At 46.3% G+C, this 24,359-nt stretch overlaps 1 protein-coding gene and 1 long non-coding RNA gene across 3 annotated transcripts in view; one reads left to right on the forward strand and one right to left on the reverse strand.

Moving 5' to 3' along the window:
• Nucleotides 1-13,596, reverse strand: part of RETREG1 (reticulophagy regulator 1) — a 144,063-nt gene extending 130,467 nt beyond the window's left edge. For both annotated transcript variants that reach the window (XR_009210644.1, XM_032135295.2), the window contains exon 1: nucleotides 13,183-13,596. Coding sequence is in view for 1 of the 2 variants with exons in the window: in XM_032135295.2 (XP_031991186.1) it covers nucleotides 13,183-13,502 (320 nt within the window). In the remaining variant the exon portion in view is untranslated. The remainder of the gene's footprint in view (nucleotides 1-13,182) is intronic.
• Nucleotides 13,597-16,618: 3,022 nt separating this feature from the next.
• The window catches only part of LOC131381743 (uncharacterized), a 41,732-nt gene continuing 33,991 nt past the window's right edge, over nucleotides 16,619-24,359 (forward strand). Inside the window, exon 1 of the long non-coding RNA XR_009210646.1 lies at nucleotides 16,619-16,960. This is a non-coding gene — a long non-coding RNA (uncharacterized LOC131381743). The remainder of the gene's footprint in view (nucleotides 16,961-24,359) is intronic.

The raw sequence follows: 24,359 nt of genomic DNA on the forward strand, positions 1-24,359 counted from the left end.
TGCCTGTAATTCCAGCTACTTGGGAGGCTGAGGCAGGAAAATTACTTGAACCTGGGAGGAGGAGGTTGTGGTGTGCCGAGATGGCGCCATCGCACTCCAGCCTGGGCAACAAGAGAGAAACTCTGTTTAAAAAAAACAAAAAAACAAAACAAAACAAAACAAAAAAACAGAATTTTACTTAGAAAAGTCTATATAGAGTCAAGAGCATAACAAACAACAGTCACTCCTAGAAACAGGACTGGGAAGTAAGGTGAGATAGGGTAAGAAATTGCTGCATTTTAATTAAAAACCCAGTGGAATTAATTGATACTAAAGATGTATGTGTGTGTGAGGGAGAGACTGATCTTCATACACAGTATTCTCCACATCATTTACTATAATTCTGTAATTGCAGCTTTAATTTTTTTCTTTGACCCAAGGGATACTTGTTAAAACAGAGTTTTAACAAGGCTTTAAGAATTAGAAAAACAAACACAGAAAAAAATTAACAAAATACCTTCAAGTTGCACCAAATTCTCTGAAGAATATTTGCAGATCTGAAACTGAAATTAACAAGCAAGACCTAGATGGAGTCTAGGCTGGGGACAACCTCGCTGAAGAGGTGACAGGGGAGACTAATGACAGAGAAGGGACAGAGCAGGGAACAGAGATGCAGGGGGTCACAGTCCTGGTGGGAGAGCGGCTGCCTACAGAGCACGCAGCTTTGCAGAGTGGGTGAGAAGAGGCAGGGGCGAGTGTGGGCTCTCCTGTGCTGCCTCCATAACGGCTCCATGCCTCCCAGTCCCCCAGCCCAACCCCACCCTCAGAGTGGCAGTAACGCTCCTTCAGCACAACATGTCGGTACCCCAAACTCTAGATTCACCTGGGCTTGCATCCCACATCACATATTTCACGCAGCACGCTACACCACAAAGCAGTGCTGTCAGCTAAGAACAGGCCAGAGCCCACATGACATCTTACCTGTAGGGAAAGTGCCACCCCGGGTCAAAAGAGCACACACAAAAGGGAACTGAAATATGATGAGATTGGGCCACTTGACAACTCAGAGAAATACACACCCTGCTTTGGTAATCAATGCCTAAAATGGAAAACAAAGGTGGTGGGGTGGAATCCTCTACAGGGATGAAGCCACAGCTGGTGCCGAAATTTTACTTGGAAAAATAAATTAACCTTTTTCTATAAAGCAGATGGAGACAGCAAGCTCTGTGAGTGAAAGCTGATGGCTTCATCTGAGAAAGAAATTAACTCTGTCTTCTAGAAGCAGAGGGAAGAAGTCATATTGAATTATGCTCTGATTACACCCAGCAACCTCGCCTTGCAGTCCAGCTTATTGGGGTGGGGTGGGGAGCAGAAACCTGATCGGAATCCCCATTGTGCCTAATACCCTTACCTTGGAACAAGTGACTTAAATCCCTTGAGCCCCAATATCCCCTCTGCCAAATGGGGCAATGATACCTTGCTGTGTGGTGTGATAATTAAATAAGGAAACTCCACCAAGTGCCTAGCAAAGCAGGAGCCCCACAAATGGTCACTGCTATTATCAAGGATCACTGCAGGAATTCAGGAAATTATGCAAGGCCACAGAAAGTGTGCCACAAAATTGTCAAAAGAAGAATGGCTCAATACACAATACCCACAATGGTTTATCTAGAAATCCAGAAAGTCCACGTGGCCACAACTCAGGAGAGCTCCCTCTGTCATCTGAGTTCATCTTTCAGGTGAAGGGTCTGGTGAGTGTCTGGGAAGATATGGGAGGCCAGCCTCCTGCAGGTGGCTCATGCTCTTTCTCCCAGTCTAGGATTACCGTCAGGAGCGTGGAGGTGGCCACACCTCACCCAATGTGTTTTCACTTAGGTATTGCCTTTTTCATCCCTGAGACAAAAATCTTTCCAAAAACTGGAATCAGCAGCAAACAAAGAGCACTACACTGAATCATTTGGCAAAACATTTGAAAATACTTCACAGCCGCATGCTTCTAAAAGTACGCTCGAAATTGTACATGGATATCTTGGACTCATTTTATCTTTAGCAAATGGGAAATTTCCCACAGATATTTATTGTTAAACTAATATAGTATAGGGGTGACTACAATACTAAAACTAGTACTACTCCATTAAATATGCAGCTTAGAAAAAAATGGTCAATGAAGACAAAGATGAAGATACAGGAGCCTGATATAAAATGTCTGCACAAATTTATGGCCAAACATAAATAAAACAAAAGTGTAATCTATCATTTTCCCCCAGTCATTTATGCTTCTCCACTAAAGCTTACAGCCGGTCTCTGCAGGTGCCTTGTCCTGCCTTAACCTCAACTGCAGTAGATTACCATCCTCCTTCAGAGAGAAATCAGATAACACATGTGACTCCTTGCCACTTAGACAACAGGTATACCCATCTTTCCCCTGGGTCCCCAGGAATCAGAAGAAAAGGTGTCCTTCTCACCTAGCCCCTTCGGTCCTCCCCAGAACTTCACGCTGTCACATTCCTCCACCATATCATTGACCTTGCCTCTCCATAGTCCCTTTCCCCACAAATTCTAGTGTCCTTTGGAATACCCACCCAGGCATCTCCAGGCCTCTAGAGAATGGAACAAGAATGGGAGGGAGTGGGGTGTTAAGAGTCTACAAATAGAAACACTGGTGACTTGTAGCTTCTGACATTCAAACTAAGGTATCTCATCAGGGTGAAGGCCAAGCATTAGAGAGAGGGTGCTTAGTCCACTTGGGTTGCTGTAGCAAAAATATTATTAACTAGGTGGCTTATACATAACAGAAATTCATGTCTTACAATTCTAGGGGATGGGAAGTTCAAGATCAAGGCACTGGCAGGTTTGGCATCTGGTGAGGGCTCACTCTCTGCTTTGCAGATGGCACCTTCTTGCTGTGTCCTCACATGGTGGAAGGAGTGAACAAGCTACCTCTGACCCCTTTTATAAGGGCACTAATCTCACTCATGAGGACTCCCCCTTCATGACCCAATAGCCTCCTAAAGGCTCCACCTCTTAAAACTAATGCACTGGGGAGAAGGTCTCAACATATGAAATTTAAGGGGACACATCTATTCAGACCATCGCAGAGAGAAAAGATTTCCTAAACTACTTGAATTCCTGTTGGCCAAGTCAGGAGCCAGCCTGAGAACCAAATCACAGAGAGGCCCAGAAATAGAGTGGATAGCCATGTCCTCCACTGAGCCACAGTGCTGCAGCCAGGAGGTGGTGCCACGGAGAAAGGAAGAGAGTGTCCTCCCCTTTGGGTGTGACTGGAGACCACCAGGCCCCTATAGAAACCGCTTTAGCTACAGCCAGGAAGGAGCAATTGCAATTCAAGTACTGGATGACATTTCTGATCGCCACATTGGCTGCTCCAGAACAACCCTCTCCTGGGACTCCCCTCTGCTGCCACTCTCCTTCTCAAGGTGCTCTTTCTGGTCACCCACTGTGGTAATTCAATCTCCCCAACACTCTCCCCCAGCTCTCCCCAGGAAATTTCACATGTTCCCAAGGCTGCAACGACTAAACTCCAACACATCCAACTCCATACTTCAAACTCAACCTGCACGCTGAGCGTCAGTCTGTGTCTAACACTGTAGTGACACGTGGATAATTCACCTGGTGAGCTACAGCCATGTCCAATGCAACATGGCCAAACCTGGGCAACCCCAGCCTGCCGCAATGTCAGCCACCCTTACGCTGGTTAAGGTCACTACCAGGCACTCCTCATCTAGCCCATAGCCTAAGTCATCTAGCCCATAGCCTTTCTCTCCCCCTACCCACCAAATCATTCTGTCCTCCCGATTTTATCTCCAGAGTCACCCCAAATCCATCTCCTCTTCCCCAACCCCACTACCTTGGCTCAGCCTCTCTGCACCACTATGTGCTCCTGCAATGGTGTCCTAGCTGGTGCCTGGCCCCAGCTTGCTTGCTCCCCTAATTCATCCAGGACTGGCAGAAAGCTGACAAAAAGCCTCCAGCACAGTTGTGACATGAAGTTCTGAGCTGAACGAACACTGTCTCCCCCTTGCTCACCCAGCCCCAGCCACAATGGCCTCCTTGCTGCCCTGCAAACACCCCAACCCCACTCCCACCCCAGGGCTTTTGTGTGTGCCATTCCCTCTGCCTGGAACACTCCCCTCCAGAGTTACCTGCTTGGATCATTCCCTGACTTGTTCTTCAGGTGTCTACTCAGAGTCCTTTCCTGAAAGGCCAATGATGACCACCCAACAAAGTAGTGACTTCTGTCACTCTCTATCCCTTGTCCTTGCTTTAGTTTTCTTCATAACATCCGGCCTTTTCTGGCATTTTGTATATTTGTTTATTGTATTTTTTTCTACCACTTTAACCACTAGATATAAGCTCTAGGAGAAGAGGGATCGTATCTGTTTGTCCACTGTTATATCCCTTGCAGCAAGAACAGTGTCAGCATATAGCACACACTCAAGAAATATTTGTTGCATATTTTGGCCAGGCGTGGTGGCTTGGCTGGCCGAGACGGGCAGATCACCTGAGGTCAGGAGTTCAAGATTATCCTGGCCAACATGGTAAAACCCTGTCTCTACTAAAAATACAAAAATTAGCTGGGTGTGCTCGCAGGTGCCTGTAATCCCACCTACTTGGGAGGCTGAGGCAGGAGAATCACTTGAACCCAGGAGGCGGAGACTGCAGTAAGCCAAGATCACGCCATTGCACTCCAGCCTGGAAGACAGAGCAACACTCTGTCTCAATTTAAAAAAACAACAAAAGAAATACTTGTTGCATATTTTGATGGAGGTCCTGAAAGAAAGGGAAGAATATTATGGTATTAACATTAGGGTAATATATGGGTATTGCTTATTTCATGTCATCCAAATTCCTTAGCATGGTCCAATAGTAACCTCTTCAAAACCTGGCCCCACTCTTTCAATTTGCAGCCTCACCTCTGGGTATTCCCCCTAGCAAGCACATAAATCTCCCCTCCCCTCCCCTCCACTCTCACTGTTTTTATTTTTTATTTATTTTTTTTTGAGACAGAGTCTCACTCTGTCGCCCAGGCTGGAGTGCGGTGGCGTGATCTCAGCTCACTGCAGCCTCTACCTCCCGGATTCAAGTGATTCTCCTGCCCCAGCCTCCAAAGTAACTGGGATTACAGGCGCATGCCACCATGCCCAGCTAATTTTTGTATTTTTAATAGAGATGGAGTTTCACCACATTGGCCAGGCTGGTCTTGAACTCCTGACCTCAGGTGATCTGCCCACCTCGGCCTCCCAAAGTGTTGAGATTACAATTGTGAGCCACCGTGCCCGGCCCACTCTCACTGTCTTTAAACAGCCCCACCTTATTCACCATAGGGGAATATCCTCTAGTGCAGCTCATTTCACCAAACCTTTTTTAACGTCTACAGTGTTTCAGATCTCATGTGGATCCGGCAACCCAAGATTAATTCTCTGTCCCCAAAACAGACCCTCAGTGTGAGTCAGGAGAGTCTCTCCATCCTGACAACATCCAGTGCTCATCTCCCATTTCTTCCTGAGTTTGCCCTACATGGAAATCACTCACCATTAGCCTCACTTTTAAAACTATACCTTTTCTTCTAGGCTTACACAATAAATCTCACAAGACTTTCATCAGCTATTCCAAACCTCCCGCATCCCCACTTTGTCCTCAACTGTAAAGCCCTGGAGACTGTGACATGCAATTTGGAACTGTGACATACTCTCCCAATCGATCCACCAAATCAGCTGTGTCTCCTAAACCAGTGGGTAGGCTCTCCGAGTTCAGGCACTGGGCTTCTGGTACACCCCCTGGGCCCAGGTATACCCCCTTGACCACACTGGGCAGGGAGCAGACACTCATTCACAGGTACCGACTACTCAGACGGAACAAAGATAAGGCAAGGAACTTGGACCAGGCTGGCTGACAGTCTAAAAAGATCCTTCCCATTCATGCAGAAGCAACCCTCTCCCAATATAACTTTTTTCACTCTGTGCTGAAATCATTAAGTATGATTCTGTAATATTGAAAAAAGTAAGCCCTAATAGTCTCCTATTTTTCTTTAGAGAGATGGGGTAGAAAAATCATTGAATTTAGGGAAAATGGACGCTGCTTCATTACCCAGCTTCAGCACTTATCTAAGACTGTGTTAACACAGCAGCTACTAGCCATGTGTGGCTATTTAAACTTACACTTAAATAAAAGTCAAATGGCATTCCAAGTCCCACTAGCCACATTTACATGCTCAACAGCCACAAGAAGCTACCACAACAGGCAGTGCAAAGGCAGACTATGTCCATCACCACAAACACTCTATTGAACAGTACAGGTCAACATCATCTTTGGTGTTCAGTTAACTTTTCTGGGCCTCCTGTTTCCTCCTGTGTAGAATGGGAACAACACACGCCTCACTGCGTTCCTGCAAGGTTTAACTACAATGCTACATGTGAACACTCTTTATCATAACTTTAGTAAAGTTTGACAAACTGTAACTGTATATAACTATACATATATATGTATACTATACATATACTTTGACAAAGCACTAAATGATATATATTTACTTATTTTTAAGAGTCTAACAACCAGCAATAGTAGCATCTGTAAAAGGGAGTTATTGTCAACTGTAGTAAAGAAATTCTATCTCAGGCTGTGAGGCTAGAAGGACACCACCCAGGAGGAAGGAAGAGAGTATGCAGTGGCCAGGCCACCTCAGGAATGCTGCATTCCAGGCAGAATACAGATGAACTGAAGCGCGGCCAGAAGGATCTGCAAACCAGACAGGGCAGTGGTGAGTGGAAGGGCCCAGGATTTCTCAGCTGGGGAAGAGAAGACTCAGCGGGAACCAAGAAGAGAACGGATTTTGAAACACACAAAGGGTGATCCTGGGGAGGGGCCTACATCCTGGGCAGCTGCAGAGACAATCAAGCAATGGCCTTCATGTAAGGAAAACATTGACCAGTGAGTGCCACCCAGCAATGGAAATGCTGCCTTATGGAGAAGACAGCTCACAATGCCAGAAAGTGCTCAAACATAGTGGTTCTCAAACTGGAACATGTATTGAATCACCTGGAGAGCTGGAGAAAACCCAGATGCTTTGGGACCACCTGCAGAGATTCCTGTTCAGTGAGTGTGGAGGAGGCCCATGATTTTGCATCTCCAGGTGACACTGGTGATGTGTATGCTGCTAGCCCAGGACCTCACTTTGAGAGCCATGGCTCTAACGCAAGCTGGGGCACCCCATTCATGCTGGCAGAGAAGGGGCGCTTGACATCAAGTGGGAGGTTGAACCCTGCAACCTTCCAAAACAATTTGACAGACAGTGTTCCAAGGACTCTCGGTAGGTCCTGCTGGCATTCAGGACTGCCTGGTGCCCAGCCTGAGACGCCTGAAAAGTCAGAGTGACCCAGGTCTCCTGTCAGGGGTGCCCCTGCGTGGTCACCTCGGGCAAATCACTTTCCTAGATTTTTACTATTTATACCAATAGAAGGTAATGCCATCGTCATGCAATGCCACAGGCACTAAGGAAAAAGGCCTATGAATGGACTTTTCTAAATGCCATGGTCTCCAACCATGGGTTCAAAACCAAATCACACCATCGGAGTGAACAGGCAACCTATGGAATGGGAGAAAATTTTTGCAATCTACTAATCTGACAAAGGGCTAATATCCAGAATCTACAAAGAACTTAACAAATTTACAAGAAAAAAACAAACAACCCCATCAAAAAGTGGGCGAAGGATATGAACAGACACTTCTCAAAAGAAGACATTTATGCAGCCAATAGACACATGAAAACATGCTCATCATCACTGGCCATCAGAGAAATGCAAATCAAAACCACACTGAGATACCATCTCACACCAGTTAGAATGGCCATCATTAAAAAGTCAGGAAACAACAGGTGCTGGAGAGGATGTGGAGAAATAGGAACACTTTTACACTGTTGGTGGGACTGTAAACTAGTTCAACCATTGTGGAAGACAGTGTGGCAATTCCTCAAGGATCTAGAACTAGAAATACCATTTGACCCAGCAATCCCATTACTGGGTATATACCCAAAGGATTATAAATCATGCTGCCATAAAGACACATGCACACATATGTTTACTGCGGCACTATTCACAATAGCAAAGACTTGGAGCCAACCCAAATGCCCATCAATGACAGACTGGATTAAGAAAATGTGGCACATATACACCATGGAATACTATGCAGCCATAAAAAAGGATGAGTTCATGTCCTTTGTAGGGACATGAATGAAGCTGGAAACCATTCTCAGCAAACTATCGCCAAGGACAAAAAACCAAACACCACATGTTCTCACTCATAGGTGGAAATTGAACAATGAGAACACTTGGACACAGGAAGGGGAACATCACACACCAGGGCCTGTCATGGGGTCGGAGGAGTGGGGAGGGATAGCATTAGGGATACACCTAATGTAAATGATGAGTTAATGGATGCAGCACACCCACATGGCACATGTATACATACGTAACAAACCTGCACGTTGTGCACATGTACCCTAGAACTTGAATAAAAAAAAAAATCACATCAGAGACGCTTTCTAGGCTGCAGAGGTAACATGCCCAAAAGAGGAGCCGCATCATAAGCCATTAAATTTCAATACGACGATCAGCAAGACTTAGGAAATGGACCTTTTACTCCATTCTGTGCCTATCCAAGGCAACCATCAGGGCTTACCACTTTCCTCACCAAAAACACACTTCACACAAAGATTTCTACCTGATGTTTTCCAATAGCTTTATTCAGAATAGTCAAATATGAAAACTACCTGAAGGAACATCAACTAGCAAATGGATAAACAAACTGTGGTACATCATCAAAGTGGTACACTACCCAGCAATGCAAAGCAGCAAATAACTGATACACACAGCAAAGATGAATCACAAAACTACGCCGAGTAAGCAAAGCCAGACACAAAAGACATCACATACTTTAGGAGGCTGAGGCAAGCAGATCACTTGAGATCAGGAGTTCGTGACCAGCCCAACCAATATGGTGAAACCCTGTCACCACTAAAAATACAAAAATTAGCCAGGCATGGTGGCATGCACCTGTAGTCCCAGCTACCCGGGAGGCTCAGGCAGGAGAATCACTAGAACCCAGAAGGTGGAGGTTGCAGTGAGCCAAGATCGTGCCACTGCACTCCAGTCTGGGAGACAGAGTGAGACTCCGTCTCAAAAAAAAAAAAAAAAAAAAAGACATCACCCTATCACCCTAAATAACACCATTTATACAAAGCTTTAGGGAAGTCCAACCTAGTCAACAGTGACAGAAACAGATCAGTCCCCAGGGGTGGGTGCTGATAGAACAGGGATGCAAAGAAGCCTTTAAGGGTGATGAAATATTCCAGATCTCAACTGCCAGTATGGTTACACAGGCATATGTAATACATTTGACTGTATGCTTACACTATGGGCATTTTATTGGTGGTAAACCACAAAAAGTTGATACTTTAAAAAAAACAACAACATTTTCTATTACATTGGGCTCATTCTATTTCAGGATGGGCTTACAATTACATCGGTTGCTTCTGAGAGGAAACTGCGTAGACAGGGACGGGCGCGGGAAGACATCAAAATGTTTACCCTAGCCGGGCGCGGTGGCTCACGCCTGTAATCCCAGCACTTTGGGAGGCCGAGGTGGGCGGATCACGAGGTCAGGAGATCGAGACCATCCTGGCTAACACGGTGAAACTCCGTCTCTACTAAAAATACAAAAAATTAGCCGGGCGTGTTGGCGGGCACCTGTAGTCCCAGCTACGCGGGAGGCTGAGGCAGGAGAATGGCGTGAACCCCGGGGGGCGGAGCCTGCAGTGAGCCGAGATCGCGCCACTGCACTCCAGCCTGGGTGAAAGAGCGAGACTCTGTCTCAAAAAAAAAAAAAAAAAAAAAAAAAATGTTTACCCTTTTGTACATTTAAACATCTGAACTGTAAGGCTATGTTAATTTTTAAATAAATAAAATTTTAAATGAAGGAAAAAATTCTAAAAACATGTTCTTCATTGGTGAAATAGTGAGACAATATTATCTGAGGCCCCTCATCACCACAAAACTATGGGACTGTTACCCAATCTAGTTCAGTCGTGGAAACCCTGCTTTTTGAGACAGGCACTCTATGTGGCCTCTATTTTACTAAACTCCTCTGAGTTCTCATGAATATCATTTTTTAGCATTCCAATGAATTCCTATGCAAAAGCAACAATTCTGAATTTAAAGAACAGGACCGTCATTTTTGTCAAAGAAAATACATGCATGGAATGCAGATGCCACAAACAGGAGATGAAATAAAACAGATAAGGAGAAGGCTGTATCTAGGCTGAATGGCTGGCCAATGTTTTCCTCTCCATCAGTATAAATAAAATGGATGGAAGAAAACACCCCTGGATACTACCAAATATGCCTTTCAATTATTTTATGCAAAAACATTATTTTCAATAGATGTCATTAAAGAAACCGGGCGCGGTGGCTCACGCCTGTAATCCCAGCACTATGGGAGGCCATGGGGGGTGGATCACGAGGTCAGGAGATCGAGACCATCCTGGCTAACACAGTGAAACCCCGTCTCTACTAAAAATACAAAAAAATTAGCCGGGCGAGGTGGCGGGCGCCTGTAGTCCCAGCTACTTGGGAGGCTGAGGCAGGAGAATGGCGTGAACCCCAGGGGGCGGAGCCTGCAGTGAGCCCAGATCGCGCCACTGCACTCCAGCCTGGGCGACAGCGAGACTCTGTCTCAAAAAAAAAAAAAAAGAAAAAGAAAACATCATAGAAAAAAAGTTTGCAACTCATGTTACAGAAATTAGGCTGAAGTCTTTAATATAAAAACAGCTCCTATAAATCAGTAATGAAAAGAACAATGGCCTACTTGAAAAAATAAACAAAGGTTATTTATAAACAAACAATGCTGATAAAAGGTAAATGTAGTGGTTCTTAAACATAAGATAAAATGCTCAATCACAGAGAACTGCAAAATAAAATCATTTTGGGATAGTCTTTTTCACCTATCAGATTTGCAGGATCAAAAAGTTTCATAAAATATTCTTCCCAAGAGTATAGCAAAGCAGGCAGTCATACACAGTGCTGGTGGGAGTATAAATTGTTAGAACCCTAAGGAGCTGCATGCAATATGGTGACAGCCATCAAAATTACAAGTGCGCATGCCCTCTGACCCAGCAATTCCACTTCTGGGAAGTTCTCTAAAATACTTGCATATATGCAAAATGATGCATGTACAGGGTCATTAGCTATAATGCTGAAATAGCAAAAGCTTGGAAATATTACTGCCTCAGTAGGAGACAGGTTAAGTAATTTGAGACATCCTTACAATAGAATTCTGAAGCAGCTGAAAAAGAACAAGGAAGCAATCACCAAGAAATACTAGGAAAAGGAAGAGCTCATATGTTATTCCACAATTTGCATAGAATATGGTGTATTTGCTGAAATGTGCACTATCTGGAAAGAGACACAGGAAACTAGTAACATTGCTGGCCTCCTGAGGAAACTGGGCGGCCAGGGACTGGCATGAGAAAGAGATTTTCAAAATGCTTACCCTTTTGTACCTTTAAACTTTTGAACTGTGAGACTCTTAGTTTTTTAAAGAAATAAAATGTAAAATTAAGAAATAAAATGTTAAGGCCAGGCGCAGTGGCTCACGCCTGTAATCCCAGCACTTTGGGAGGCCAAGGCGGACGGATCACGAGGTCAGGAGATCGAGACCATCCTGGCTAACACGGTGAAACCCCGTCTCTACTAAAAAAAAATACAAAAAACTGGCCAGGTGTGGTGGTGGGCGCCTGTAGTCCCAGCTACTCGGGAGGCTGAGGCAGGAGAATGGCGTGAACCCAGGAGGCAGAGCTTGCAGTGAGCCGAGATAGCGCCACTGCACTCCAGCCTGGGCGACAGAGTGAGACTCCATCTCAAAAAAATAAATAAATTAATTAATTAATTAATTAATTAATTAAATTAAAAAAGAAAAAAAGAAATAAAATGTTAAAAACATTGTAAACATTAGTGAGACACAGCCCTAAGACTATTAGACTATTGCCCAATCTAGCATAAGACAATATGTCCTTATTTGAGTGCTCGCATTAACTCCATAATAAGATAGATTTGGAATAAACTCTATTCCAAACACAGATACCTAAGAGATCCAAAGTTAATTCACTTTCAGGGACCTCTGACAAGATACAGCTAGTTTTAAAAGAAAACACCAGGACTAGCAGAGATCTGCAGGAAAATATTCACCTTGCTCAAGTTAACCTAGAAAATGACAGGTTGTCTATTTTGTGCAATTTATTTATTTCTCAACTTTAAGGTTCAGAAATCTCCGTCCTGTAACAAGGTATGTTACCGGAGTCTGATTATTCTGCACTGTGTGGGTCATGTTTGTTATGAGGACACTTAGCAAACAAAGAAGGCTTTTCTCCGCCCTCAATAGCGTGGTAACGGATGACAGGACACCACTTTCAACGAAGGAGACAGACATTTCCCTGGCCTTCCTGGTGAAGAGCGCTTTTTGGAGAGACAAACCTGTTGCTCAGGGGCTGAGCATTCCCGTGTGTTCTCCCTGTACTTCACCTAAAAATATGCCTGTTGTCCACACTGTGCACACCCGGGGATGGGTGCTGGGCATACTCCACCTGCTTGTTTGCCTCCCGTTTTCTCATCAGGGAGTAAACACAGTAAACCTAACGCTCCAGGGGAAGGAAAAAACAAATGATTCAGGACCCATCTCAGGTGACTGATGAATGCGGCACCGTTTTGAACGTGTACCTAATCTGGTCCAGATATGCCTGCTGGGGCCGCAAGAACCAAGACACGTTCAAGCACGTTTGCTCTGGCAAGCTTGGGGGAGCAGGTCAAGACCTGAGAGTTTTAGAAAGCAGGGGCGAAGTTTTCAAGCACGATGGGAACACCTGTAGGTGCAGGTGCCTGCGGGTTGGCCGACCACCTCGCATCTGAGGCTGGATCCACACACGGAGGACGACAACTGCTCACAGGGACGTGCGTCCGGAGGAAAGTTGCGGTGAGTGTCTACCTGTTCGAGACAGGTGGCCGAGAAAGTGGGGCAGGGCTGACAATTCCTCCTCCGCAGTGTCCCGCGGGTTCCCCCTGCACTGGGTCCCCGGGGCCCCGGGCGCCCCAAGGTCACCTGCCCTCCTCAGCGCCCCCACCTTGCCCAAGCTCTCACCAGAACAGCAGGTTGGCAGCGACGAAGCCGAGCAGACTCTGCAGCGGCCTCTTCCAGCTCAGCAGCTCGTCTGCGCGGCAACCCAGCCACAGCACTGGCTCCCCGACCAGCCAGGTTACCACGGCCGCCGCCCGGCCCGCGGCCTCCTCCACCTGCAGCCCCGCGCCCTCCGCCGCCCCAGCCTCCTGCGCTTCCTCCTCCTGCTGCTGCCGCTCTGCGGGGGGTGCCTGGGGCGGTGGCGGCGACGGCGTCGCCTGCTCCTCGGCGGCGGGAGCCGGGCATCCCTCCTCGGCGTGCTCTGGAGGCGCCGGGCTCGCCATCTTCAGCTGTGCTTCCAGGCGGGGACTGGGCCGGGCGCGCGCGCGGGAGCGCCTGGGTGTGGGCGCCGCCGAGGGCGGGGCGGCGGCGGCAGGTCCCGGAGCGGGGCGCGCACCGCGGGGCGCAGGCGGCTGGGGGCCTTGTGACGTCACAGGCCACGGAGGGGGAGCCGCCCGGGAAAGTGGGTGCGGCCGAGTTCGCGCAGGGGCGGGGCCGGGCGCCGGGGGCTGGGCGGTGTCCCCGGGGGGCTCCGGGTTCCTGGAGGGCCTCGCCAGGGACCCGAGGAAAACGACCTTCTTTTCCCTTGCAGCGGCGGGGGAGGGCGAAGTGGAGGACTGCTGCTCGGTTCCGTATCCAAAATGGACCCAAGGCTACAGGCAAAATAGATTGGACATTTTCACTTTCTCAAGCCAGGGCCACCGGTCGCCCAACCAGCAGCCACTGAGGGAGGTATCGGGGCGCCCCTTCCCCTGGCAGCGTATTTCAGCCCCCAGAGACATCCCCCACCTCGGCCATCCCCAGCGCCTTTGCAGGGACAGCAGCACAACCATAGCAGAGGTCTTGGGCACCCTGGAAATAACGTGCTGGTATAAATGTTGGATTGAGAAAGAAAAAACATTTGGGGTCAATTTGGGGCCCTCTCGTTTGACACGGGAGGAAACACAAGGCCGCAGCGTTGGGGGAAGGTGCTTCCTTTCTCTCTGTTCTTTCTCTAAGTGCTTCCTTTCTCTTCTCTGTCTGTCTGTCTGTCTCTCTCTCTCTCTCTCTGCCTCTTCCCCTCTCTCCCCTTCCTTGTGGCTAGGTGATCTGGCTCAGAAGTGCACCTTGGTCCGCGCGTGCGGGGAGCTGAGAAGCAAGAGATTGGACCTTTGCACGTGTCAAGCAAGGTTTGGCCTGCTTTGAAGACAGTAATTTCAGAGCCACTCCGGTCTCTGCGTCACAAGCAGGCATCAGGGCAGTGGTGGGGCGGCAGGGGATCCTGAGACGTCCCATGCCCTCTCTTTGGCCCCGGTGCTTCTGGGTGAGTGTGGGGAGAGAGGAAAAGAGTTAATTGTTTATGCTTTTCACCATTTGCATTTTTAAATTTTTGTCTTCTTTAATCTTCCTGGTCTTACTTTTACTCTAGAATGACAGGTCCTTCCCCCGCATCGTAAGGGTTCTGTCTGCGGATGAATCAGGGCATCTCATATCCCTTTACTGGCAACCAGCCTGCCTGCACAGGATGGAAGGGAGGGCAATTAAATTCCCTGCGTCAAGGGAGTTTCTAGGGGAATGTTCTGTAACGCTCCTCTGGGTGGCTATTGTAAACCTCTGTGTATACACACGTGGAATCCATTGATCTGTACATTCACTGCAGGTGTCTGCACTTTACTGCTTGTATATTGTACTTCAAAGGGGGTATATTCCCAGAGCCCACTCAAAGGCTTACTGAGCACCTACCGAGTACACAAAGCATTGCTAAGCTCTGTGGATGCAGCTTCCACCCGCAGGAAGCTCCCAGTCTGATGAGGGGCCAGTTACGATTGTATCTGCCACAGCGAAGAAGAAGCCGTTGCTAAGTGCTAAGAGATTCCTTACTTAAACTGTGCATCCAAAATTAGGGGAGGAGTGGAGGGATCAGGTTTCAAGAGCGTTTTGTAATAAATGGCTTCTGCCCTAAATTGTAGGGCCCCCATTAGTGTGGGGATTGGGGACGGGGCAATAACTGCTATTGGGAATTCAACAGGAGAGGAGGCATGGGGTTGCAGGTGGAGACGCACAGTTCCTTAAGTAACTCACCAAAGGGAATAGGGGACCTTGAATGGTCCCTAGTAACAGGAGGCTTGGTGTTTAACTAAAGGTGATACAGAACATCTGGCATTTCCGACTCCCCTTCTTAGGAGTATCCTGACAACCCGATGGAAAGTGGCCTGGGTGTCAAGGAAAAAACAACGTGGAAACAATTCAGGTTTCTTCCATATAAGAAAGACAATCTTTTCCCAGGTGTGGGTCCTCCCTCTTGGCAGTAGCGGAGAAGTTTTTGAAAGATAAATGATGCTTTTATTGTGTCATTTGGCCTTTGTTCGGCGCTTGATACAGCCCAGGGTTTGCTATTCTAAAATCTGTCACTAGACAGATGTGTGCCGCAGCCAGTGTGGAGAACATGGGCAGGAGAGAGGAAGAACCAGGCGTCCCCATTCCCCAGACCAGTGCTGATGTGCTACCAGAAACGGGTTTGCAAGATTAATCAGCTTCCTCCTGCTTCCCTTGAATTCTAATTATTGTTGTCAGGATCTGTTGAAGTAGTAAAAGCTGCTGGCAAACAAGACACATAAAAGCTAAGCTCCAGTTGCTGTGTGTGGTTTCCAACACTTATTATCTCTGTTTTATAATAAACCTCCCTCTCCACAGCTATGTGTTGTAAAGTCTATCCTTTCTCTCTCCCCCAAAATTACTATGGAGAAAAGGCTATGCAAACTGTTTTGCATAAAAGGCTGGGCTAATTTACCTGTCCTTTTCACCTCCGACCTCTAATACTTACAAACTGTATGACAGAAGTAGACACTGGCATAGACATACAAATGGTGCTGCTGGGTGGGATTTTGTTGTTTGTTTGTTGTTTGTCTAATGATCTTTGTGATGCTTGAGTAATTTATTCAGGGCTAAGATTACAGAAACAATGCTAACAATGGTTGAAATCAACCTTGTCCCCTAGTTTTAAGAACACGCGACATCCTTGAACTCCTGCAAGTAATCTTACTAAGATTCTCTTCTGAATTTTTTATTGCTATATATTAGGAACAGAGTGATTAACACTAGTGAGCTAGATGATTTGACAATATATATCTGAAAAAAGGAAACTGGAAATGCATCTGAGAAAAAAAAAGGTTCTAGCCACTGAATCTGAGACAGTTTAGAAAATGAGACAGCTCCAGTAAAGAAAGTCCAAATACACATAAGAACTCTCTAACAGAGGCCACTCACCTTTCTCATCTAAGAGTATGTGGAAAGCTTGTAATAGGAGAGAAAAATTGTGAGTAATTAATTCCCACTACAGGAAGTCTCCTAGGGCAAAATCAAGCTAAGACTTAGAATGATGGGGAAATGCCCCCCCAGTCGTCATATTTTGGGGAAATTTCTTTTCTCTAAAATATTATATATTAGAATCTTACGGTAGCTCCATGATTCCTTAAACAAAAGGAGGCTCGTTGATATGGTTTGGCTCTGTGTCCCCACCCACATCTCACCTTGAATTGTAATAATCCCCACGTGTCAAGGGTGGGACCAGGTGTAGATAATTGAATCATGGGCGCGGTTCCCCGCATACTGTTCTCGTGATACTGAGTTCTCACAAGATCTGATGGTTTTATAAGGGGCTTCTTCCTTCACTCAGCACTCATTCTCTCTCCTGCCACCCTGTGAAGAGATGCCTTCCGCCATGATTGTACGTTTCCTGAGACCTTCCCGGCCATGCGGAACTGTGAGTCAATTAAGCCTCTTTTCTTTATAAATTACCCACTCTCAAGTGTTTCCTCATAGCAGCATGAGAATGAACTAATACACTTGTGTATATGTTGTATTGTTTATTAGCCTGCAGATAGAATTTTTTGTGCTGGTAATTTTATTAAACCAATTCTACCCTCCTCTCCTTGCTATATCCTCTGCTCCTTATTCCTAAGTTTCTGTAATTTTCTTGTCACTAAGGAAACCTGGATAGTTCACAGATAAATAAGAGTATCACACAGCATCGGCAGGCACAGAGCAACTGGAAAGGAAGGAAGATCATCTCCCGGGTCTCTAACCTGGCTTTCAAGGCCCAGCCCAGTGCCTGGCTCACAGAAGGAATTCACTATTTCTACTTACATTAAATGTCTGTTGTGCATATACAAACGGAAATATTCGAACTAGCATAGTCTGTGTTTGACAAGCATTCCGTAAGGGATGTGCTTACCAGAAAGATGGTGGCCAACATGTTGGCCACCCAGATATCAGTTGAGGTATTGCTCCCTAATACCTAAAAGAAGTTTTTTTTTTTTAAGGCTTCAAAATGGTTAATTGAAAAGAACGGAGGTCACGTGACAACATGAGTATATCCCCCAAGGAGGCCTACCTGTCTATCCCCAGGTACACACATAAACACACGCACACCTATGATCCACAGGGGTGACTGCAGGACATTAACTTCCAACCCCTACCCAACAGGAATCTGAACCAGCAGACAAAGCACTGTCGGGTCCTTGCTGCAACCTCTTCCCCCCACCCCCTTTGATGGTCCTGGTTCTGCATCATTGTACTTGCGTATCATTCACTCATTATTTCTTCATTGCTTCATTCACTAGTCATCAGACATTCCTGAAAGGCTGACTGTGGGCTTCTGGTAAGGTGAACAGGACTGCTTATTTCTCTCATGATGCTTAGGGTATAGACAATGGATAAAGACCCTGAAGAAGGTGCCGGGCAAAGGGAATGGGGAAGCATGATGTGCACAGTCTTGAAGCAGGAGAGGAGCCAGCCTGGCCCTCGTTGGAAACCTGGAGGAGATCTAAGCTGGAGGATGGGGTGGGAGGAGCAGGAGGCTACTCACAGTGGGGCTCCTCCTGTATGATGCTAGGAGCTTCTGCTTTGTCCTGAGAGCAACAGACAGCCATGGATGGGCTTGCAGCAGGAGACATAGGGGCTAGCCTGTGTTTTAGAAAGGTATCTCCAGACCATGGAGGACATAAAGCCTGGCAGAGAGGGAAGGCACTCTGCGACTTTTCCCTTGTCATTCTCTAGAAGGAGGGAGGAGAAGGAGCCAGTTTGGAAGGAAGGCTGACAAGTTTCATTTTTAAAAATGGATCTGCATTTAGATATCTCTGGAGATGCCAGTAAGGTTGTTGGGTACAGGGGTCTGCAGCTCAGAGACCAGCAGGCATCCTGAACAAGACAGATCCAGGCAGATGGCATGGGCTTGTAGGAGAACTTGGCAGAGGGCACAACCAAGAAGAGTTCAGAGGCGCTGGCCAGTTCCGTGCGACTGCATGGGGGCATAGTATGTGATAAGACTTTTGGATAAATCAAATAAAAGAAAGTTTTAAGTATCAGTAACAGAATTTTAGAAAAAAATCCTTTGAGCAGTAGAGAGTTCCTGGAGTTTGTGGGTTTCTGTGTTGTTATCGTTTATTTTTACCAATGAAGTGGTAGAATCAAAGCAGTAGTGTCCTGAGGTCCTGGAAACTCCAGCCTGACTTCCATCCTCGAAGTAAAACTGTGTTGTTATTCTCTCTAAATTCAGGTCTCCAAATCAGGCCTCCAGTCTCAAGGGGGTATCTTCCATTCTAAAAATAGATGAGTGGAGTGCAATGGAATAGCTATGAAAGTGACATCCCACAACCCTTCCAAGTGTATATTTGGCTTGTCACCTGTTACTAATTTTAGTTCATTAGAAATCAGGCACAAAATCTAGCACCCCTTGAGGCTATGAAAATGGCTGCAGGCCCTGCAGTCAGACCATGTCACACGTACCCTCTTTGGTTATGCATACAGGTCGGGTGCTTGCTTATGGGGGACCCATAAGCTCTGTGAAACCCAAATGTCTCCTGAACCATCCAAGAAATATGGCTCTACTTATTATAGTTCACAGTTCAGTATATGTGCTTGTAGGTTAATTCACTGAAAATGGATGCTCTCTCTACCTCTTGCTAAATAAAAATTAGAGGAGGATGGCCAGGTGTGGTGGCTCGCGCCTGTAATCCCAACACTTTGGGAGGGGGACAGATAGCTTGAGTTCAGGAGTTGGAGACCAGACTGTGTAACATGATGAAACCCCACCTCTACAAAAAATATTCGCCTGTAGTCCCAACTACTCAGGAGGCTGAGGTAGGAGGATTGCTTGAGCCAGGGAGGTCGAGGCTGCAATGAGCTGTGATTGCACCACAGCACTCCAGCCTGGGTGACAGAACAAGACCCTCTCTCAAAAATTATAGGAGGCCATTGTTTGTTGCTGTTGTTTTGAGTGCAGTAGTGAGAAGGGTGGAAAGAGCAGAACAAGGGGTTTGATCTGTAACTGACTGCAAACAATCAATTGAGGTAACTCACTACCTTCAGACCAGCCAGGAGGCTACTGTTTTGAATTAACCTCCTGCGCTAGGCCCCAACAGACCAGACCAAAAATCAGAATGAAGTCACTCATGCTGAGGTTCCACATTGTCAAGCCAAACCTGAGTTGTTAACCGACCTCTGAAACAATCCAGAACAATCCGGAGACAGAGAAAGCCAAATTTCCTAAACAGGCCAGTTTCAATCTGCATGGTAAGGAAGTTTCCTCTACTCTCTCCCTTCCAAGAAAAAGTGACCTGATATTAACCAATCAGTTATTTCTCTACTGTTCTGTTCCCCATTTCCACCTTGCAAAGAAAGTAACTTTGAAATGACCAATCTGCTTTTCGGTCTTTGTCCCTGCTTTCTTCAGCCTTTCTCTGGATGAAACCACCCTCCTCTACTCAGCCCATTGGAACACTTGTTCTATTTTATCAAATGAAGTTTGCTTGATTCTGGAATTACAAATAAAGTCAATTAAGATCTTTTTTTTTTTATTTTTTGTGACGGAGTCTTGCTCTGTTGCCCAGGCTAGAATGCAGTGGCGCGACCTCAGCTCACTGCAAGCTCCGCCTCCTGGGTTCATGCCATTCTCCTGCCTCATCCCCCCAGGTAGCTGGAACTATAGGTGCCCGCCACCACGCCCAGCTAATTTTTTGTATTTTTTAGTAAAGATGGGGTTTCACCGTGTTAGCCAGGATGGTCTCAATCTCCTGACCTTGTGATCTGCCCACCTCAGCCTCCCAAAGTGCTGGGATTACGGGCGTGAGCCACCGAGCCTGGCCATCAATTAAGATCTTAAACTAAACCTCTGATAAGGTTGTCCTTTGACACTGTGAACTGTTTTTACTCCCAGTACTTCTGGCACCAAATATGTGAGTTTTTCCATACCAATAACCAATTCTTTAATTGTCTGCACACCAGCTGGGTATCAAACAATTCAATTCTGACACTACTTCGTCTAACCCAGCAGATCCCATGGGTTAACAGCTCAGCCCCACAAGACTACCCCCATTTCAAATGCCAACCACAAGTCCTGGGCCTCCCATACTTCTGATTGACTGGCTATAAATCAGGTTTCCATGACTCCCACTTCAAGCTTGATTGATTTATTGATAGATAGATCGATAGAGAGAGAGAGAAAAAGAGTCTCACTCTGTCACTCAGGCAGGAATGCAGTATCACGATCATAGCTCACTGCAGCTGCCACCTCCCAGGCTCAAGTGATCCTCCCATCTCAGCCTCCAGAGTAGCTGGGATCACAGTTGTGCTCCACCACACCTGGCTAAACTTGTATTTCTTCTAGAGACAGTGTCTCCCTATGTTGCCCAGGCTGGTCTTGGACTTCTGGGCTCCAGCAATCCTCCCACCTCAGCCTCCCAAAGTGCTGAGATATAGGAATGAGCCACTGCTCCTGGCTCAAGTTCAGTAATTTGCTAGAACAGCTCACAGAACTCAGGGCAAACAGTTTACTTACTGTTGCTAGTTTATTATAAAGGAAATTATAAAGAATACGAATGAACATGCAGATGAAGAGGTACCTAGGGCAAGGTCCAGAAGGGTCCTGAACATAGGTACTTCAGCCCCACTGGGGAGTTGGAGTGTGCCACCCTCCTGGCACGTGGATGCGTTTGCTCACTCTCCCAAAAGCTGCTTGTACCCCTTCATGTAGGGGTTTTTATATCTTTGACTGTTGGTGATTTTCAAAACCTCCAGCCCCTCTCCTCTCCCCAGGGGGCCTGGGGGTGGAGCCGAATGTTCCAACCCTGTAATCACAAGGTCAGTTCCTCTGGCCACCAACCCCCATCATGAAACCATCTAGGGACCAAGGAAGAATCATCTCATAAGTGTAAACTCAAGAATGGTTGAAAGTGACTTATGAAAAATAAATGATGCTCTTCTCATCTCTGTCACTCAGGAAATTCCAAGGTTTTTCAAAGCTCTGTGCCAGGAACCAGGGAGGATAACCAAATATATATTTCTTTTTATATCACAATATCACACTTCCCTATTTTTACTCTCACTCCTGCCCCTCCCCTGCCCTAAACCAAGTACTTTGGTGTCACAAGCAGAACTATGCCATAAAAGGCTTACGGGGGCTCACTCTGGGTTGCCTGGACAAGGTCCTGGATAGGACACAAGGCCTTTCTTCCTTCTCCAGGGAGAAGAGATGCACTTAAACCAGGGTTCCACAGGCTCAGTGGGTCCCCTTCCAAAACCCAATGAGCCCTCAGATTCTCCAAATACTGGGCAGCTGGATTTCCCAGACAGCTTCTGCAATCTGCTGACATCTAACATACCTGTAGACTGTTCTCCCACTGACAAGGTGGTTCTTGCTCTTATCCTATAAAGAAGAGAGGTGGCAGAGAGTTGGAGGAGAGGGTCTCCTTCTCTGGCATGTCCACCCAAGGGTCTCCTAGAACATCCTGGCTGTGGCCCACACCTCTCTGTGTGGTTAAGAGGAGTATCGGATGCCTTCTCTTTCCAGCCTTGGCTTGTAAGTTTCCCCCAATAAAGTCTGTTCCTTCACCCATACCATGAGGGCTGTTTGATTCCTCACAGCTTCTTTTGGGGAGGATGGGGGAAAATCACAGAGACTCTTTGTACAAGAAGCGGCATTTGCAACTGCTTTGTGAACTACAGTAACCCAAAGTCCCCCAAACAAGAAATATTGGAGCAGTTTTTATTCTGATCTCTCCTACATTCTCTCATCTGCAGTAACCAGCCGTATATCAAGTTTGCCCAAGACAGTGCTGGTTGATGCCCACCTTCTAACATGGTTATTTATAGTGCTTCACTTTCTTTCTCAGAGGTGTGCGAGTTTGGATGAGAAATTATATGGGCTCCCCATTCATTTCCAACCTGTCAACAGTTGCTGATAACTCCTCCTCTGAAGTGTTCTCACCTCACCTAGCCCTTTTTCTCCAGTCTCAAGGCTGCCATCCCTGTTCAAGCTTCCGTGCCTGTCATCCATCTGAACTGCGTCAGCCTCATATCTCCTCTTCCAATCCTCCCTATACACGTCTCCTTTAAAACAGTGCTTTCAACCTGTAGCATCCACCCCCAAGCGCTTACAACGATGCCCAGTTTCCTAGAACTGCTACACCTAAAAGAAATCACCAGCCGCCTTCTAAAGCTGGTTCATCCGGCCAATCTCTTTCTAAAAGCTGCGTTTCTCACTGCTCCCAAATGTATACACTCAGCTATTGTCAGACTAGCTCATCTCTGAGTTCACTCTCCAAGCAAACTTTCACATCCATGCCGTTGCTCGTGCTGTACTATCTTTCCTTGTCTTTTTCAACCTCCTGGAAGCCCAGATCTTGTATCTGCAGTTCAGCTTGCTCTTCTTGCATGAACCCTTAATCAAGTGGAAAAAGCATGGGTTTCTTAGTCATGAGGATCTGAATTTGACCCTAGATCCATCACTACCCACTGTATTTCACTGATTATAAGACATATACATATTTTTTTCACTTTTAACGTACCTGGAAATGGAATGTACTTTAGAATCTTAAGCATCTTAGATTCAACAAAGCATAGTAGCCTGTGACTTTGTGTTACGTCACATAGACTCTGAGTCTTGGTGACCTCGTCTTTAAAACAATTAACATTTAACCCTTGAGACTGCTGTGGGAATTACTTGGAATAACCGCAGTGGAGACCCAGTGGGAGAATATCTCCGTGAGAATCTGTACCCTGAACCCAAGCATTTTTTTTCCTTTTTTTTTATTATTATACTTAAAGTATAATGTGCACAATGTGCAGGTTTGTTATATATGTATCCATGTGCCATGTTGGTGTGCTGCACCCATTAACTCGTCATTTAGCATTAGGTGTATCTCCTAATGCTGTCCCTCCCCCCTCTCCCCACCCCACAACAGTCCCCGGAGTGTGATGTTCCCCTTCCTGTGTCCATGTGTTCTCATTTGAACCCAAGCATTTTATAATGACTTTCTCTTGAGAAGACCTGGGCCACATGGAAAAACTGTTGCAACTGATACCAAAGTTTGTGTCATCGAATTTCAGAACAATTCTCTGCAGTGTACAAAGCCAGAAAGAGAAACCAGCCTCATTCATGGGTGGTTTAACCACAGCTCTCTACAGAGAACTCTGTTCAGAGGAAATAGCTAAAGGGGCCCATTTCTCCAGGGGTCATGAGCCAAGTAGCTTTCTGTTGGAAAAATGTCGTTTGATGGACAAAGCTACAAAAGCAGCTTTGTCCTTAATTCTTCAGTAAAAAATCTTCAAAAGCTGATTTTATGTTAAAAGTCCACAGGTAGGTTTCTGAAGAATTGGGTCACAGGTGCATGTTTTAATAACATCCAATTGGACAATTTCCATCTTCTTTCTGTATAAAAGTCTGCCCACTCCAAGAAGGCACTAGAAGCCAGATGCCTGAGGTACAATCAAGCTGACTGCCAAGGGAATCTTTCCTTCTACCTCCCTCTGCTGCTCCAGTGGGTGAGAGTCCCAGCTCCAGACTCAGACCATTGAGGATTGTGTTTACCTCTTGCTTTTAATGTGGGTTTTCAGTGAGAGGATCTAGAACATAAGATGGAGGAGGGAGGGCAGGTGGAGAACCCTGTAGTGCTGTAGTGTAGGATTTGAATTGGAGCTATCAGTAAGTGGGAGATCATGATCTGATATTCTAGCTGTGTCCCTGGAAAAGCTTAGAATCAATAATACCCCATAGCAATAAGCTTATGTAGGAACCAGGTTTTGGTCTCTGAATACTATTGCCTGCCAAAAAGAACCAGAACTTCTTAAGAGAATTGGCAAATACTAGGTCAGAGTTAGGAACA

This window comes from Hylobates moloch, unplaced genomic scaffold, assembly GCF_009828535.3.
Source record: "Hylobates moloch isolate HMO894 unplaced genomic scaffold, HMol_V3 SCAFFOLD_17, whole genome shotgun sequence".
In the NCBI taxonomy this organism is placed as follows: domain Eukaryota; kingdom Metazoa; phylum Chordata; class Mammalia; order Primates; family Hylobatidae; genus Hylobates; species Hylobates moloch.